At 44.3% G+C, this 14,049-nt stretch overlaps 1 protein-coding gene across 3 annotated transcripts; it reads left to right on the top strand.

Annotated features, from left to right (window-relative positions):
• Nucleotides 1–6,899: 6,899 nt before the first annotated feature.
• SEC61G (SEC61 translocon subunit gamma) lies at nucleotides 6,900–14,049 on the top strand. 3 transcript variants are annotated; one of them, XM_021063933.2, is made up of 4 exons: nucleotides 6,900–6,982; nucleotides 8,549–8,647; nucleotides 10,388–10,490; nucleotides 13,890–14,049. In XM_021063933.2, exons 2-4 carry the CDS (start codon nucleotides 8,554–8,556, stop codon nucleotides 13,897–13,899), a joined length of 207 nt encoding a protein of 68 aa, XP_020919592.1. In that variant the 5' UTR covers nucleotides 6,900–6,982; nucleotides 8,549–8,553; the 3' UTR covers nucleotides 13,900–14,049. The 3 variants fall into 3 exon arrangements, with proteins under 3 accessions (XP_020919592.1, XP_005667966.1, XP_084834710.1); XM_005667909.4 differs by having other exon boundaries at nucleotides 8,546–8,647; XM_084978584.1 differs by lacking the exon at nucleotides 13,890–14,049 and having other exon boundaries at nucleotides 8,546–8,647; nucleotides 10,388–10,518.

Here is a 14,049-nt window from a genome sequence, read left to right as displayed (position 1 = left end):
GCACCCGTTCTTCAGTCCGCACCTGCTGAGCTGGTCTTGGCAGGGGTGAAAGAGCTCACTGCTATTGAGTTCATCACTGTTTCTAGGCCTTTCAGGGGTTGGAACTAGGAAGTCTTGTTTATTCGCTTTCAGAGAAAATACTTGATAACTCATACTGACGTTTCCAATTCAAACCAAAGATGATAAGCTTTTAATTTAAACTTATCTATCATTAATCTGCTTTTCCATTCAGCAGCTCTGAAAATTCTGGTTTTCTTGACACTAACATAATCACTCACCTGCTTATCCCATAATACTCAAACATTACGGAATAACTTGGATACAGTGCAAGTTCGGTTCCAGACCACCACATTAAAGTAAATATTGCAGTAAAGCAAGTCACACACATTTTCTGGTCTACACTATACTGAGTCTATTGAATGTGCAAAAGCATTCATTATGTCTAAAAAGCAATGTGCATGCCTTGACTAAAAAGTGCTTTATTGCTAAACAGTGCTAACCTTCACGTGAGCCTTCAGTGAAATGTAGTCTTTTTTTGCTGGTGGAGGGTTTGAAATATTGAATTACTAAAATGTGACGCAGAGACACAAAATGTGCAAATATCGTTGGAAAAATGGGTTTAATCTATTTGCTCAATGAAAGGTTGCCACAAACCTTCAATTAAAAAAAAAAAGAACTAAACCCCTCAAACCAAAAAAAAAAAAAACCCCAAATCTGTGAAGCACAATAAAGCAAAGTGCAATAAAACGAGATGTCTGTAACAGTCTCAAACAATAACCAACTATCCCACCAAAAGCGCAATGACTAAAATCTCTTCAAGATTCCTACACTTTTCATTTCATCTTTATACCACACAGATACTCTTCCAAAGTCTTTTTGGAGTAATTGCTCTATGTTTCCTTTACTTTCAAGTCTTAGGAATTGCTTTTTGAAAAATAAATGAGTTTTTAAATAATCCTACAAAATATTTACACAGTTCCAAAATGACAACGACTAGTTATGTTCAATTAGGTTTAGCTTCTATCCCTGTTCCACCCTATAGGTAATTGTATAATTTTAGAAGTTCCTCATTCCCTTTAAAAATTAAATATATATATGTGCTATGTATATATGGTGCCTCCCCCCCTTATCAAGATCTTGGTCAGAGATACAGAATTGGGAATAATCTAGTCATAGCAGGTGGAGCACCAATTGGGAATAATCTAGTCATAGCAGGTGGAACAGAAGAGAAGTAGTCAGAGAGCGGAAACACAGAATTTACAAAACGACTGTAGACCGGCTGCCAGAAGCAGCGCTTATGCAGCTCAATATTAAAAAAACAACAACAACAAACCACCCAATCTAAAGATGGGCCTAAGACCTAATAGACTTTTCTCCAAAGAAGACATACAGATGGGCAAAAAACGCATGTGAAAAGATACTCAGCATCACTAATTATTAGAGAAATGCTAATCAAAACTGCAAGAGGTATCACTTCCTATCAGTCAGAATGGCCATCATTAGTAAGTCTAGGAACAACAAATGCTGGAGACGGTGTGGAGAAAAGGGAACCTCCTACGCCATTGGTGGGAAGGTAAACCACTATGGGAAAGGGCATGGAGGCTTCTCAGGAAACTAAATGTGGACCACCCTGTGATCCTGCAATCCCACCCCTGGGCATAGAGCAGGACAAAACTACAATTCAAAAAGATACATGTACCTGTATGTTCACAGCAGCACTATTCACAATAGCCAAGACATGGAAACAATGTAAACGTCCATCAATAGACAAATGGATTAAGCAGATGCAGTCCATATACACAATGGAGTATTACTCAGGCATAAAAAAGAAGGAAGTGATGCTATTTCCAGCATCATGGATGGACCCAGAGATTCTCATACTAAGAGAAGTAAGTCAGAAAGAGAAAGACAAATACAAATACCACATGGTATCATTTCTCTGTAGAATCTAAAAAACTGATACAAATGAACTTATTTACAGAAGAGAAACAGACTCACAGAAAAGAACTCACCCTATCAAAGGGGAGTGGTCCAAGGGAGGATGGACTGGGGGTTTGGGACTGGCATATGCAACCTATAGTATACGGAATGATTGGGCAAAGGGACCTGCTGTTGTAGAACTGGGAATTCTACCCAATATTCTGCGATAACCTATATGGGAAAAGAAACTGAGAAAGAATAGATATATGTGTATGTCACTGAATCACTGCTGTACAGCAGAAACTAACACAGCATCGTAAGTCAACTATACTTCAGTAAACATTATTAACATGAGGATAAAATGTTGTATTGTTCAGTGAATACCCACACAACCACAACTAGGAGTTTGCAGTGTCTGCTTCCTTGTACCTGTAACTTCATTCCTGTCAGCAGTTATATCATTTAACCAGATTTAGGATTCAATATCTGGGTACACTCTTTATTTTTTTTAGGAAGAATGCAGACTTTAAGAAAACCCATTTGATGGGTTGTGAGAAATGCATACAGTGTGGCTATGGACTGCTGCCTGTGTCCCCCTCAAATTCATCGATGGAAGCGCTAAGGTGATGGCACTTAGAGGAGGGGCCTTTGGCAGGAAGCAGGCCATGAGGGTGGGGCTCCAGGGCTGGGATTGGCAACCGTGCGTGGACACCAGGAGAAGGCAGACCTCTGTAAACCAGGACGACACTGTCTATGGAGAACCCAGCCATGCTGGCACCCCGATCTGGAACTTCCGTCTCCCAGAGCCGTGGGAAATACTGGCTCATTGTTCATGCCATCCAGTTGATGGTATTCTGCTGAAGTCGTCTGAACCAAGACCCCCGTGTAACCCAGTCCTTGTCAAGATCTATCACTTTCACTCCTCAATTCCCTCGTTCTCCTGCTCAATCCCCACCCCGACAAGCATTGTTCTCTCCGTACCTTAATTCTGCCTTGTCTAGAACTTCTTACAAACTTACAGCACTTACTCTCTTCCATAGCCTTCTTCCACGCACTCTCTGATAGTCACCAGTGTTGTTGCATACACACACACACACACACACACACACACACACACACAGACACATACATGTATATACACCCACGTATATATTTTCTCAGTTGTGCAACTGCATTTCATTGGGGAAATAGATCTTTTTGTTCATCCATTCACCTGCTGATGGACTCCTGACTCACTTTTAGTTTTTCGTCTGTATATTCGTACAAGCCTTTTGTGATTATATTTGTCTATCTCTTCTGTAAATAAGAGTTCAATAAAATTGACATGAGGGTCATAGTTTTATAAAACTATGTACCATTTTACACTCCTACCAACAGCTATAAGAGTTCTGATTAAACTGTACTTAACGTCCAGATTTGATGTGGTCCATCTTTTGAAGCATTCTCATGTGCAGTAGTATCTTGCAGCTTGATATACTATATTCTCATTATCATTTAGTTCAAATTATTTTCTAACTTCCCTCCTGATTTCTTCTTGACTCTTTGGATTTTCTTTTATTTAGAAGTCTGTTATTTAACTTTCAAAATAGTTGGGATTTTTTCCTAGGTATCTTGCCGTTAGAGATTTATATTTTAATTCCACAGTGGTCAGAAAAAAGCAATGTGTGATTGAAATATTTTCTTATACAAGACTTGTTTTATAACCCAGTATGGCCTATCTTGGTAAAGTTACCATGTGCACTTGAAAATAATGTATGTTTACGGTTTGGGGGAGAAAGTGCTTCACTTGTAGACTAATTCAGATTTTTTTTTTCTTTTTGCCGATTTTCTTTTTTATCTAATGCTATAAATTGCTGAAAAAGACTGTTAAAATCTCCCTCTTATTTGTAGAGTTGACCTTTGTTATTTTTTTATTTGTATTTTTTGTCTTTGCCTTTTCTAGGGTGGCTCCCATGACATATGGAGGTTCCCAGGCTAGGGGTCTAATCGGAGCTATCGCCGCCGGCCTACACCTGAGCCACAGCAACGCGAGATCCAAGCCGCACCTGTGACCTACACCATAGCTCACGGCACGCTGGATCCTTAACCCACTGAGCAAGGCCAGGAACTAAACCACAACCTCATGGTTCCTAGTTGGATTCATTAACCACTGCACCACGACGGGAACTCCAACTTTTTGTTAATTATTGTTTCATGTATTTTGAAGCTCAGTTATTAGGGACACACAAATTTATAACTGATATACCTTTTTGATGAAGGGTAAACCTCTTATCATTATCAAAATGCCCCCCTTTTTATCTTCAGTAGTTCCTATGTTAAAGTCTACATTATCTAATATTGTCAGATGTCAGCAAATCCTGGTACCAAATTCTGACGAAGTCTTCTTACTGTTTGTACTTCCATCTACTTGCTTGCAACCTACGTGTCGTCCTATTCACAGTGTGTTTATGCAATCAGCATAGAGTTAAATCTTAGTGTTTTTTAAAATCACTTTGACCTCTGTTTTGTTGTTGTTGTTGTTGTTGTTGTTGGGCTGAGCTCACAGCATGTGGAAGTTCTGGGACCAGGGACTGAACCTGAGCCACAGCAGTACCCAGAGCCACAGCAATGACACCACCAGGTTCTCAGCCTGCCGAGTCACCAGGGAGCTCCCCGAGGTGTTTTTTTAAGGGGACTCTTTAAATATAAAAATTATATTTAGATGTAATGAGATTATAGATGTGGTTATATTTGTTTTTCTGTTTTATTTGTTTGGTATTTTGGACTGCTTTGTTTTTCATTTTGCTCTCTTCTTCCTTTCCTACCTTCTTTTAGGTTAACTGTGTATTTCTCCGAGCACCATTCTGATACATGACGGATTTTTCAGCTTTACAGCTTTGCAATTTTAATTTATTTTAGCGTTGGATTCTTAACATAGTCCTACTAGCATACCACTTCATGAGAAATATAAGAATGTTGCAGTGGTGTAGTTCCACTCTCCCCTTCCCCAGGAAAGGCTGTGTTGCACTTGTATAACATTTGGTATTTCCAAATCTACATGCATAAGTTCTGAATTCAAGGAGGAACTCTAATCACTTACACGTGAAGATATATGTGTGTATGCGTGTGTGTATATATATATATTCATTTAAATATCAGGGCTATAAAGGGTCAGCGTGGCGGCCATAATATAAGTATGTTGGGGCGATGGACATAGCTTTCTTTCCAGGTAAGAGCCGAGGTTTTCCAGGTATGTGATGAAATGATTTCAGGTTTTTGTTCCATGTCACAGAAAAACACTGGAGCCTGTGGACACTTACTTCACAGGATATTTGACTACAGGATGTGTTGGGATTGAAGCAGAGTAGAAATTTTTCAAAGCAGGGGTCTGTGACACACATCTTCTCTTAGCCTAACAAAGGAGCATGACCAGGGCACCACAGGAATAAAGGCAGTTCAGGACCAGCTGAGTGCTGAGTTCACATGTGTGAAAGCGTCAGTTCCTAAAGTAAAGTTTCTAATATCTACACGTCCAGATAGTCTGATTGAGTGGGTTGGGTCAGGAATCTATATTTTACAGAGTGTCCACACACTGTCCTGAGGGTGGTCCATACTGATGGCAAAATTCATAGGGAACTCTGCCTCAGTTTTAAGAATGTTAAGACTTTTCTGGACAGACTGGCGTGTCTGAGTTACTCCTCATTCCTAGGCCTTTAGCCCAGGTGACATCTGCGGAGAGGCCTGCAGTGACCTTGATTCCGCCCTCTCCACAACCCCCTCTTTAGTTGCCATGTAGCTTCGTTCATAATCATTTTGTTCTCTTGTTCCCCTCCCTACCCTGCGCGTTCCCTTACAAGACCATGATAGGAGGGTATGACAAGTCTGGCTTATCCAGAACACCTAGTAGAGCGTTATACACAGTAGATGCTCGATAAATAATGGTCAAAAGAGCTTTTCATTTTAAAAACACAGGATCACAGGCTGACAAGTTCACCAGTGACCACCTTGTGTCCGTGTCTGCAAATCCACACATAACACACACATGTTGTTCTAAGTCCCCAGTGCAAATCCAGAGAACCCCAAATGACGGCCTCAGCCCAGCGGAAGTCCCAGGACGGCACGGAGGAAGGCCAGGTTTGGGGTGGGAGACCGTCTCCCGTTAGGTCTGTCATAGAAAACACCACGTTGCTTATAGTTTCACTTCGACTAATAAAATTAAATACGCGTTGCTGTGGCTCTGGCGTAGGCCGGCGGCTACAGCTCCGATTCGACCCCTAGCCTGGGACCCTCCATAGGCCGCGGGAGCGGCCCAAGAAATGGCAAAAAAAAAAAAAATTTAAGTAAAATTAAATACAAAAAGTCACCGCCCGCGACGAAGCCCATAGGAGCCAATGGCCCGACCGCTGGGCCTTCCAGCAAAGGTGACCCGATCGAAAAGCAACCAGCCGTGAGCAGGCCAGGCCACGCGTGCCCCGGCCCCCGACCTGCCCACACTGCGGAGGGCCCGCGAGCACGCCCCGCCCACAGTGGGAGGGCCTGCGAGCACGCCCCGCCCCACGACCCGCGGTCAAGGGAGGGCCTGCGAGCGTGCCCCACCCGTGCCCCGCCCACACCGCCCCCGGGGCCTCAGCCGCACTCCGTGCGCAGGTCCGAGAGCAGGGCCTAGGCGTCCGACTGCGCCTGCGCGCCCACGTCGCTCCAATGGGCCAATGAAACGGAGGGGTGGGCGGGTGGTAGCCGGGCCGGCTTCCGGTTCCGGTGGGCGTCTGCGTACTCTTGTGTTACTTGTCTCTGGAGCCGGAGCCGGCGGTGGGTCGGTGGGGTTAGGTCTGGCGCCCACCCGGCGGAGGGCCTAGGAGCACGCCCCGCCCACGCTGCACCCGGAGCGTTGGCCACACTGTGCGTGCCCGCCAGCGAGAGAGGCCGAGGCGTCCTACTGCGGCTGCGCGCTGACGTCACTCCAATGGGCCAATGAACGGAGAGGTGAGCGGGCGGTAGCCGAGCCCGGCTTCCGGTTCCGGTGGGCGTCTGTGTGCGGACTCTTGTGCTACGTGTCTCTAGAGTCGGAGGCGGCGGCGAGAAGGTGAGTTCCCGTGCGGCGGGCGCTGGGGCCACCTGTGGGGGCTAGCGGAGACGGCGGGCGTGGGCCAGCCCTCCGGCCGCCTTCCTGCAGGGCGTCGGGGACGAGGCCCCCAGGCTGAGCTCTGGCCCCGGGCGGGGCGTTGCATCCCCGCCTCGGCCACCCGTGCGGGGTCGCTTTCGGCGGAGGGTCCCGCGGGGCTTGCGTCTGGGGCGGTGGGGCGGAGTGACCGGGAGAGCGCAGTCCCGGCCTGTGGGATGGGAGGGTGGGGCTGGGCCGGGGGATCCTACTGGGTTTCAGGCCGCTTCCCTGATGCTCGGTGCAGAGGGCTGGGTGTTGTGCGTTGTGTTTGGAGAAAGGGCCCTTCGGTTTCATCGCCGAGGACAGGTGTGTAGGAGGGACCCAGCGTAGCTGGCCCAGGATGTTCGTAGAGTTCCTAGCGTGCTTTAGTGTTTCATATGCATTATTCCACAGTGGGTGAGAGAACTGGGCCTGGAGAGGCTGAAAAAAGGGAAGAAAGGGATTTGAACCACCACCTTCTCTTACGGGTGGCATTCATTCATTCATTCATTCTGCAGAAATTTATAGAGTATTGTGTGCCTGGCCTCTGCCGCAAGCACTAGAAATAAAGTACCAACAGTGAGCTGGCTTCCTTAGCTCTATACCGGGTGGCCCTGCTCTTCTGCAATAGGGTTCTCAAAAGAAACTATGTGGTAAAACATGTAGCCCTTTTTCCTTAAAAGGTGTGTCCACATGTAAAGATTTAGAGTTTAGCTGATAGCTTCTCAGAACCTGGATATCTGTTCAGCCAGTCTTTGGAATTTGAAAATTTTGTACCTAGTAGTCCATGGACTCTTCAAGTGTTGTTTGGCCGAGGTTTGGAACAATCTGAACCACATTTGTCTCCACTCTAGACTTGCAGCACCACAGTTGACATTCACCTCACTGGACACTGGTGTCTGTGGAGTTTATAATAAAATGTAGGAAGTACTTACTGAGTCCTGATGCTGTTAGTTCCTCCTCAGAAGGAAGACAGCAGGGTGGGTCAGGAGTGGGTGTCTCCTCAGGGGCTTAGCCTTAGCAGTGAGAGCCCTATGACATTAAGAGCTTGTGCCCTTTGTCGCTGATAACAATTTGGGCCAAACCTGTGTTGTCTAACTGCCTTTGTTTTGATGCTCTGCTGGGGATTCCAAAAATAATGTCACTTCACACTTGTGAGTCTGTTCCCCCCCCATGAGAAGAAATTGACCCATATCAGGTTAGTCTCATTTACATTTTTTTCATTTCTTTTTAGGGCTGCATCTGCAGCATATGGAAGTTCCCAGGCTAGGGGTTGAATTGGAGCTACAGCTGCCAGTCTACACCACAGCTCACAGCAATACTAAATCCTTAACCCACTGAGGGAGGCCAGGGATCGAACCCACATCCTCATGAATACTAGGTGGGTTCTTAACCTGCTGAGCCACAGCCAGAACTCCTCATTTACATGGTGACATAACTCAGGAGAACTTTGCTGTATAATAAATTACACCAGTGAGCATCTTTTCTGTTTGTTTGTTTTTTCAGTAGGCATCATGGATCAGGTGATGCAGTTCGTTGAGCCAAGTCGGCAGTTTGTGAAGGACTCCATTCGGCTGGTTAAAAGATGCACCAAACCTGATAGAAAAGGTAGTAGCTTTGACATGAAAGAAAAAAAATCAGACCTTTGCATTTTCTAAGGCTTTTATTTGATTAATGTCTTCCTGTTTAATAACATTTTTATTTATTTTGCTTTATGGCTTTTTCATATTTTTTCCTAAATTTTGTGTGCTTTTTATACACCTTATAAGTTTATCTGTTTTATGTATTTTCTAATCATGTAAGATTATTTGTTGGAGCCTTATATTCCATGGTGCTTTTGCCCTAGTCCTATTTCATGACTTCAGAGTTTTCAGTGTCTTTCATAGTTCCGCTCTGGAAAATCTTGTGCAGCTGGCCCTGCTGTGCCATTTCCCTCCCCACCCCCATTCTTCCCTAAACAAAAAAGATCTTCACAAGAAATCAACAATTTAGTTACTGCCAGCCTAGAAAGTTTAATTTTTTATCATAATTCATGTGTTAAAAGGTACATCAGAATTTGTCTGTCTTTGTTCATTTATTGACAGCTGCCTGGGAATATAATAGAGAATATAATATAATGCATTATATGACATATAGAGTATATAGATAATATAATACCAAAAAGTGTAATAGGGAGTAGTCCTTGCTGCTGTAGAGCTTAGAATCTTTGATGGAGGACAGTCATAACCAAAGTGTCGTGAAAGGAATAGAGGCCTGCTTGGCCTCATTTAATGGAACCAGCCGCGTCCAGAGTGCCCGGAGCACATCCCTGTAGAAAGAACGTTAAGTGGGAACATGATGTGGGTCTGAAACCACTGCATAAAATTGTACTCAACCCGATTTGGATTTTCAAGCATTATTTTTGGCTTAATTATGATATCAAATAGGCTGGACCTATTGTTTATAAAAAGTTATGTTCTGTGCTCTTATAATTGATATTTTTAGCAATGTTACCAAATTTTTAAGACAAATACTGTGTATCTTCTCTGTTCTTCATTTTTTTTTGGTGTTCTGGTCATTTGCTAAGAAGGTAAAATTTCACTGCTTGTTGATGGCTTCACTAGCATGAACAGGCATTTTATTTTATTTATTTGTATATTTACTTTTCGGCTGCTCTGCAGCATGTGGAGTTCCCAGGCCAGGGATCAGATCTGAACCACTGTCACAATCTAAGCTGGAGCTGCAACAAGGCTGCATTCTTTTTTTTTTTTTTTTTTTGTCTTTTTGTCTTTTTTCTTTTTAGGGCTGCACCCACGGCATATGGAGGTTCCCAGGCTAGGGGTCTAATCAGAGCTACAGCTGCTGGCCTACACCACAGCCACAGCAACATGGGATCCCAGCCGCATCTGTGACCTACACCCCAGCTCACGGCAACGCCAGATCCTTTACCCACTGAGCGAGGCCAGAATCGAACCCGCAACCTCATGGTTCCTAGTCGGATTTGTTTCTGCTGCACCACGACTGGAGGTCCAAGGCTGGATTCTTAACTCCCTGTGCTGGACCGGGGATCAGACCTGTGTCCCAGCACTCCCAAGACGCTGCGATCCCATTGTGCCACAGCCAGTGAGAACTCCCATGCATTTTATTTTTATGTTTCCTTAAATGCCAGTAAAATATGAAAATATAAAAATCTGTCAAATAATTTACTATTAATACTGTAATATTTTGTTTTGTTTAAAAGTATGTACTTATCAGGAGAAGGGTCCATTTGTAAGTTTATAACACTGCTAGTTTGTTTGTTTTTTTTTTTTATCTATATGTACAGTGAGAGTGCAAAAAATAATGTAAACTTTGTGTTTTTACATCTAGAGTTCCAGAAGATTGCCATGGCAACAGCAATAGGATTTGCTATAATGGGATTCATTGGTTTTTTTGTGAAATTGATCCATATTCCTATTAATAACATCATTGTGTAAGTAAACTTTTTGAAATAGACCGTATCTGAGATGGAGTGAAAAGGCAAGTTATTGGAATTGACAGCTGCTATCTGTTAATACACATGTGTTTTTGACTTTTTGATGTGGTAGAGTCTGCTGATGTTTATTGAGTACCAGATAATTCACAGTGACTCTATATCTTACGTAATAGCTGCTCTGTTGTAGGCACTAATTATTTTTAATGAAAACGATCAAGGAGGTGAGTTAAAGACACTCAGTATGAGGCCAAGCAAGTATTCAGTGACAGAATCGGTAATCAGATCCAGGTCCTCTTTGTGCCGTGTCCTCGCCTGTCAGCAAGACCTCCGAACTGCTCCCCACCTGAAAATCCCCTTGGTGGTGGACTTCGCGCCCTGGACCGGATGCTTAGGTCGGACCCTCTTTCTTGGCACTTTTCAGCTGTCATGACCGTGGACAGCCCACCTTGCTGCCCTGTGCCCAGTTCATTCAGTGAGGGCAGTGGTTCTTCCTCGTGTTAGAGGAAGGATCTGTGACTTAGGCAGGTAGGAACCTGGACGGAAGTTGTGGTTACTGTGATGAGGCATTGATGCTGGTGGGAGGGCGTTTTAACCTTTAGGGGTGTTAGCGAGGAGGAGAGAAGACCAGAAAACACTGGGATTACCTTATTTTCTGAATGCTTTTGCCTCTAGGAGTCACCCCAGGTTGATGGAACACCTTCGGCAGTGTGCACTTAGCGGGGTCGGCTGTGGGCGGTTGTGTTGGGTGTAAGGACTTAGTGGAGTTGCAGTACTTACTTGCTCTGTGGTTTTTGTATACGCTTAAGCCTCTGAGCCTTCGCTGTCATTTAGATAATCAGAAGATGAGCCTTTTAGGCTTATTTTATAGGATTTAAGTGCCAGATGTTTTACTATGGATGCCGGTGGAGATTGTCTTTGAAATGGCAAGTGACTGGTTGCGTGATATAAGATGGATCTCTTTCTTTTTTCTTTTTTTTTTTTTTGTCTTTTTGCCTTTTCTAGGGCTGCTCCCCCGGCATATGGAGGTTCCTCGGCTAGGGGTCCAGTCGGAGCTGTCGCCGCCAGCCTACGCCAGAGCCACAGCAACATGGGAACCGAACCGCGTCTGTAACCTACACCACAGCTCACAGCAACGCCATATCCTTAACCCACTGAGCAAGGCCAGGGATCGAACCCGTAACCCCATAGTTCCTAGTTGGATTCATTAACCACTGCGCCACGATGGGAACTCCTCAGTGGATTTCTTAAGTAGGTTATCGTAGCTGTTACGCACAAGTACGCGGAGGGATAGTTTAGGATCATGGAAAGTTCGATCTGGAAAGGACCAAGTCTCAGATCTCCTCCATGAGTTCAGAAATCTCTGTTAATGGTCCTCATGAGAAGTGCCAGTTGTGGGATCGTGGAATCCTGAGTGAATCCTAAAACAGAATTAGGAAAGCTGAGCCTCCATGGCCCTGGGCTCCTGTGATTTCAGGGGCGGGGGTAGCGTCGGTGAGCCCCCTGCCTCCAGGCTGTGTCCGAGGCAGTGGGACTGACGGTGCTTCTTTAGGTGGCTGTGTTCACTGATTGGTCATGCAGTACTAGTACATGACCGTACCTCTGTGTTTTGTCGTGTGTGCGTGTGTGTACACACTGCAGAACCTCGTCCAGAGCGCTCTTGGCCCATCGAGAGCCTGGAGTTGGTATTTGTTGATGAAGGGAACAGCTTCTGGTTCTGTACTTCTGATGCGTGTGATGGTGATAATAGTTGCTGACACTGACGGAGCACTTGCTGTGAGCTGGGGACCTTTCAAACTGCTGGGACAGCCCTTGAGGTTGGCAGTATCATCATCTCCGTTGCATGGGAGCTGAGGCATGAGGGAAGCAGGCAGCACTTGTGTCACATGCCTGTTCGTGAAGCTCAGCCCCTGGCTGGGAGCCTGGGTCCCGCTGCTGTGTAGACCGCCTCTGCTCCTGGTTCTTTTGGAGACACTGCTCTTTCTGGGTCACCTGCCTCACTTGGGCTCCAGTTGGCATTTCATGAGCCTCTCAAAATCCAGTGCTTGCTTAGAGCCCAGTGCCTGCTCGGGTGCTTTCTTGCTATCGGCTGAAATCTTCCGTTCCTCTCGAATGACCGCTGCAGTGAGTGGAGGACGCCTGGATTTTTAATCTGTACGGTGTTGTTACTCATCCCAGTGTCGGGTTGGCACATGTTTTAGTTCGTTATCTGCCTTGCGGCCTAAAGTACCTTTTAGGAGAGAGCACGCTCAGCGCGTCCCTCTGGGGTTGAGACTCTTTCGTCCGTCAGTTGTTCCCAGTAGATTTTTGAAACCAGTGTTAGAAATTTGCTTTCTCTGAATTCTCATTTCCGCAGCAGGCACCCTTGCTGTCAGAGAATGTTGAACTGTGACTTTTTGGAAGCAAGTTGCTTAGAAAACTTTCCTTCTAGTAACGAAATTATTTCAGAGTTTAAAGAGTTAAAAATCTATCTTTAGATAGTTTTTACATTAAAATGAAGGCCAAGTAAAACATTTTTTGAGATAGGCTTTCAGAAAATTTACTCGTTTCATGATATGCTGTGAGAGGTATAAAACTAAGAAATCTTCTTCCTGCTGGGAAGAGCCTAAATCTCTCTTTAAATTGTTTTGAGATGTTAGCAAATAGAATATAAACACAAGCTTCTTTCTCATTAGGCTGAATCACCACATTTTTTTCCCCTTATGATGAAATTTTTTTCTCTTCTGTACAGGCAAAATTAATATCCACGGGGTTATGATTTGAAGGAGTTACATATTTTGGGGTGTTTGAGTTTCGGCAATACCATTTAGTGATAAAGCACCTACAATACTTAGCATTAAAGTAAAGATACAGGAGGATTTGCTTTGGGAGTGGTGCTTTCATCTAGTACTGGAATTGTTCTTTCTCAGACACCACAGTTCTAAAGTATGTCTTGTATACAGTTTTAATGTTTATGCTTTTGAAACGTAGAAGTTCTGTAGAATAGGTGATTTTTTCATTAATAAACCAGGATTTGAGTGACCGTGGTAAGATACACTAGTGCTAGTCTGTATCCTTGACTCCAAATGACTGATAGTACAGCACATGGGAAGTTTTCGACCAGCCGTCCTGTTACATAACAAGGTGTTAGGCTAGACGGTTAAGCCTGCCTCCCAGACGAAGACTCTGGCTCTGGGCAGGTACGCCTGTTCCAGCAGCCACGTCGTCTGTAAGCCCTTTTCAGTTCCAGGATTTTCAGGTTTGGTTTCTCTCTTTGGTGCTCTTTTGGGGGAATGTAGGTGTGGGTCCCAAATAGCTGGTTTTGGCTCCATAAAATTTTACAGCGTGTTGCATTTCAATTATTATTATTAAAGTCTTAGGTACACTCAAAATTGACCGTCTTTCTCCTTTCTGTTACAGTGGTGGCTGAATACCTTTTTAAAACAGTGTTTTTCGTCTTGGGGATTGATGAACAAGTGAGGATTCAAGAAGCTCATGGAGTGAAAATTTGCCTGTATCTTTTGTGTTTTTTTTTCTTCCAAGATTTTTTTTATTTCTAAATTAAAATAATTTCAAAGTA

The sequence above is a fragment of the Sus scrofa genome, chromosome 9, assembly GCF_054392235.1.
Source record: "Sus scrofa isolate SSC_HxYL_T2T_F1_AM1 chromosome 9, Sscrofa_HxYL_maternal_Yorkshire_Landrace_v2.0, whole genome shotgun sequence".
Lineage (NCBI taxonomy): Eukaryota > Metazoa > Chordata > Mammalia > Artiodactyla > Suidae > Sus > Sus scrofa.
This window is presented reverse-complemented; position numbering and strand designations above follow the sequence as displayed.

Excerpts from the sequence above, each read along its gene's own strand:
- SEC61G (XM_021063933.2), top strand. The coding sequence starts at position 8,554 with ATGGATCAGGTGATGCAGTTCGTTGAGCCAAGTCGGCAGTTTGTGAAG. Across the intron at positions 8,648-10,387 it reads CACCAAACCTGATAGAAAAG|AGTTCCAGAAGATTGCCATG; the intron begins GTAGTAGCTTTG and ends TTTTACATCTAG.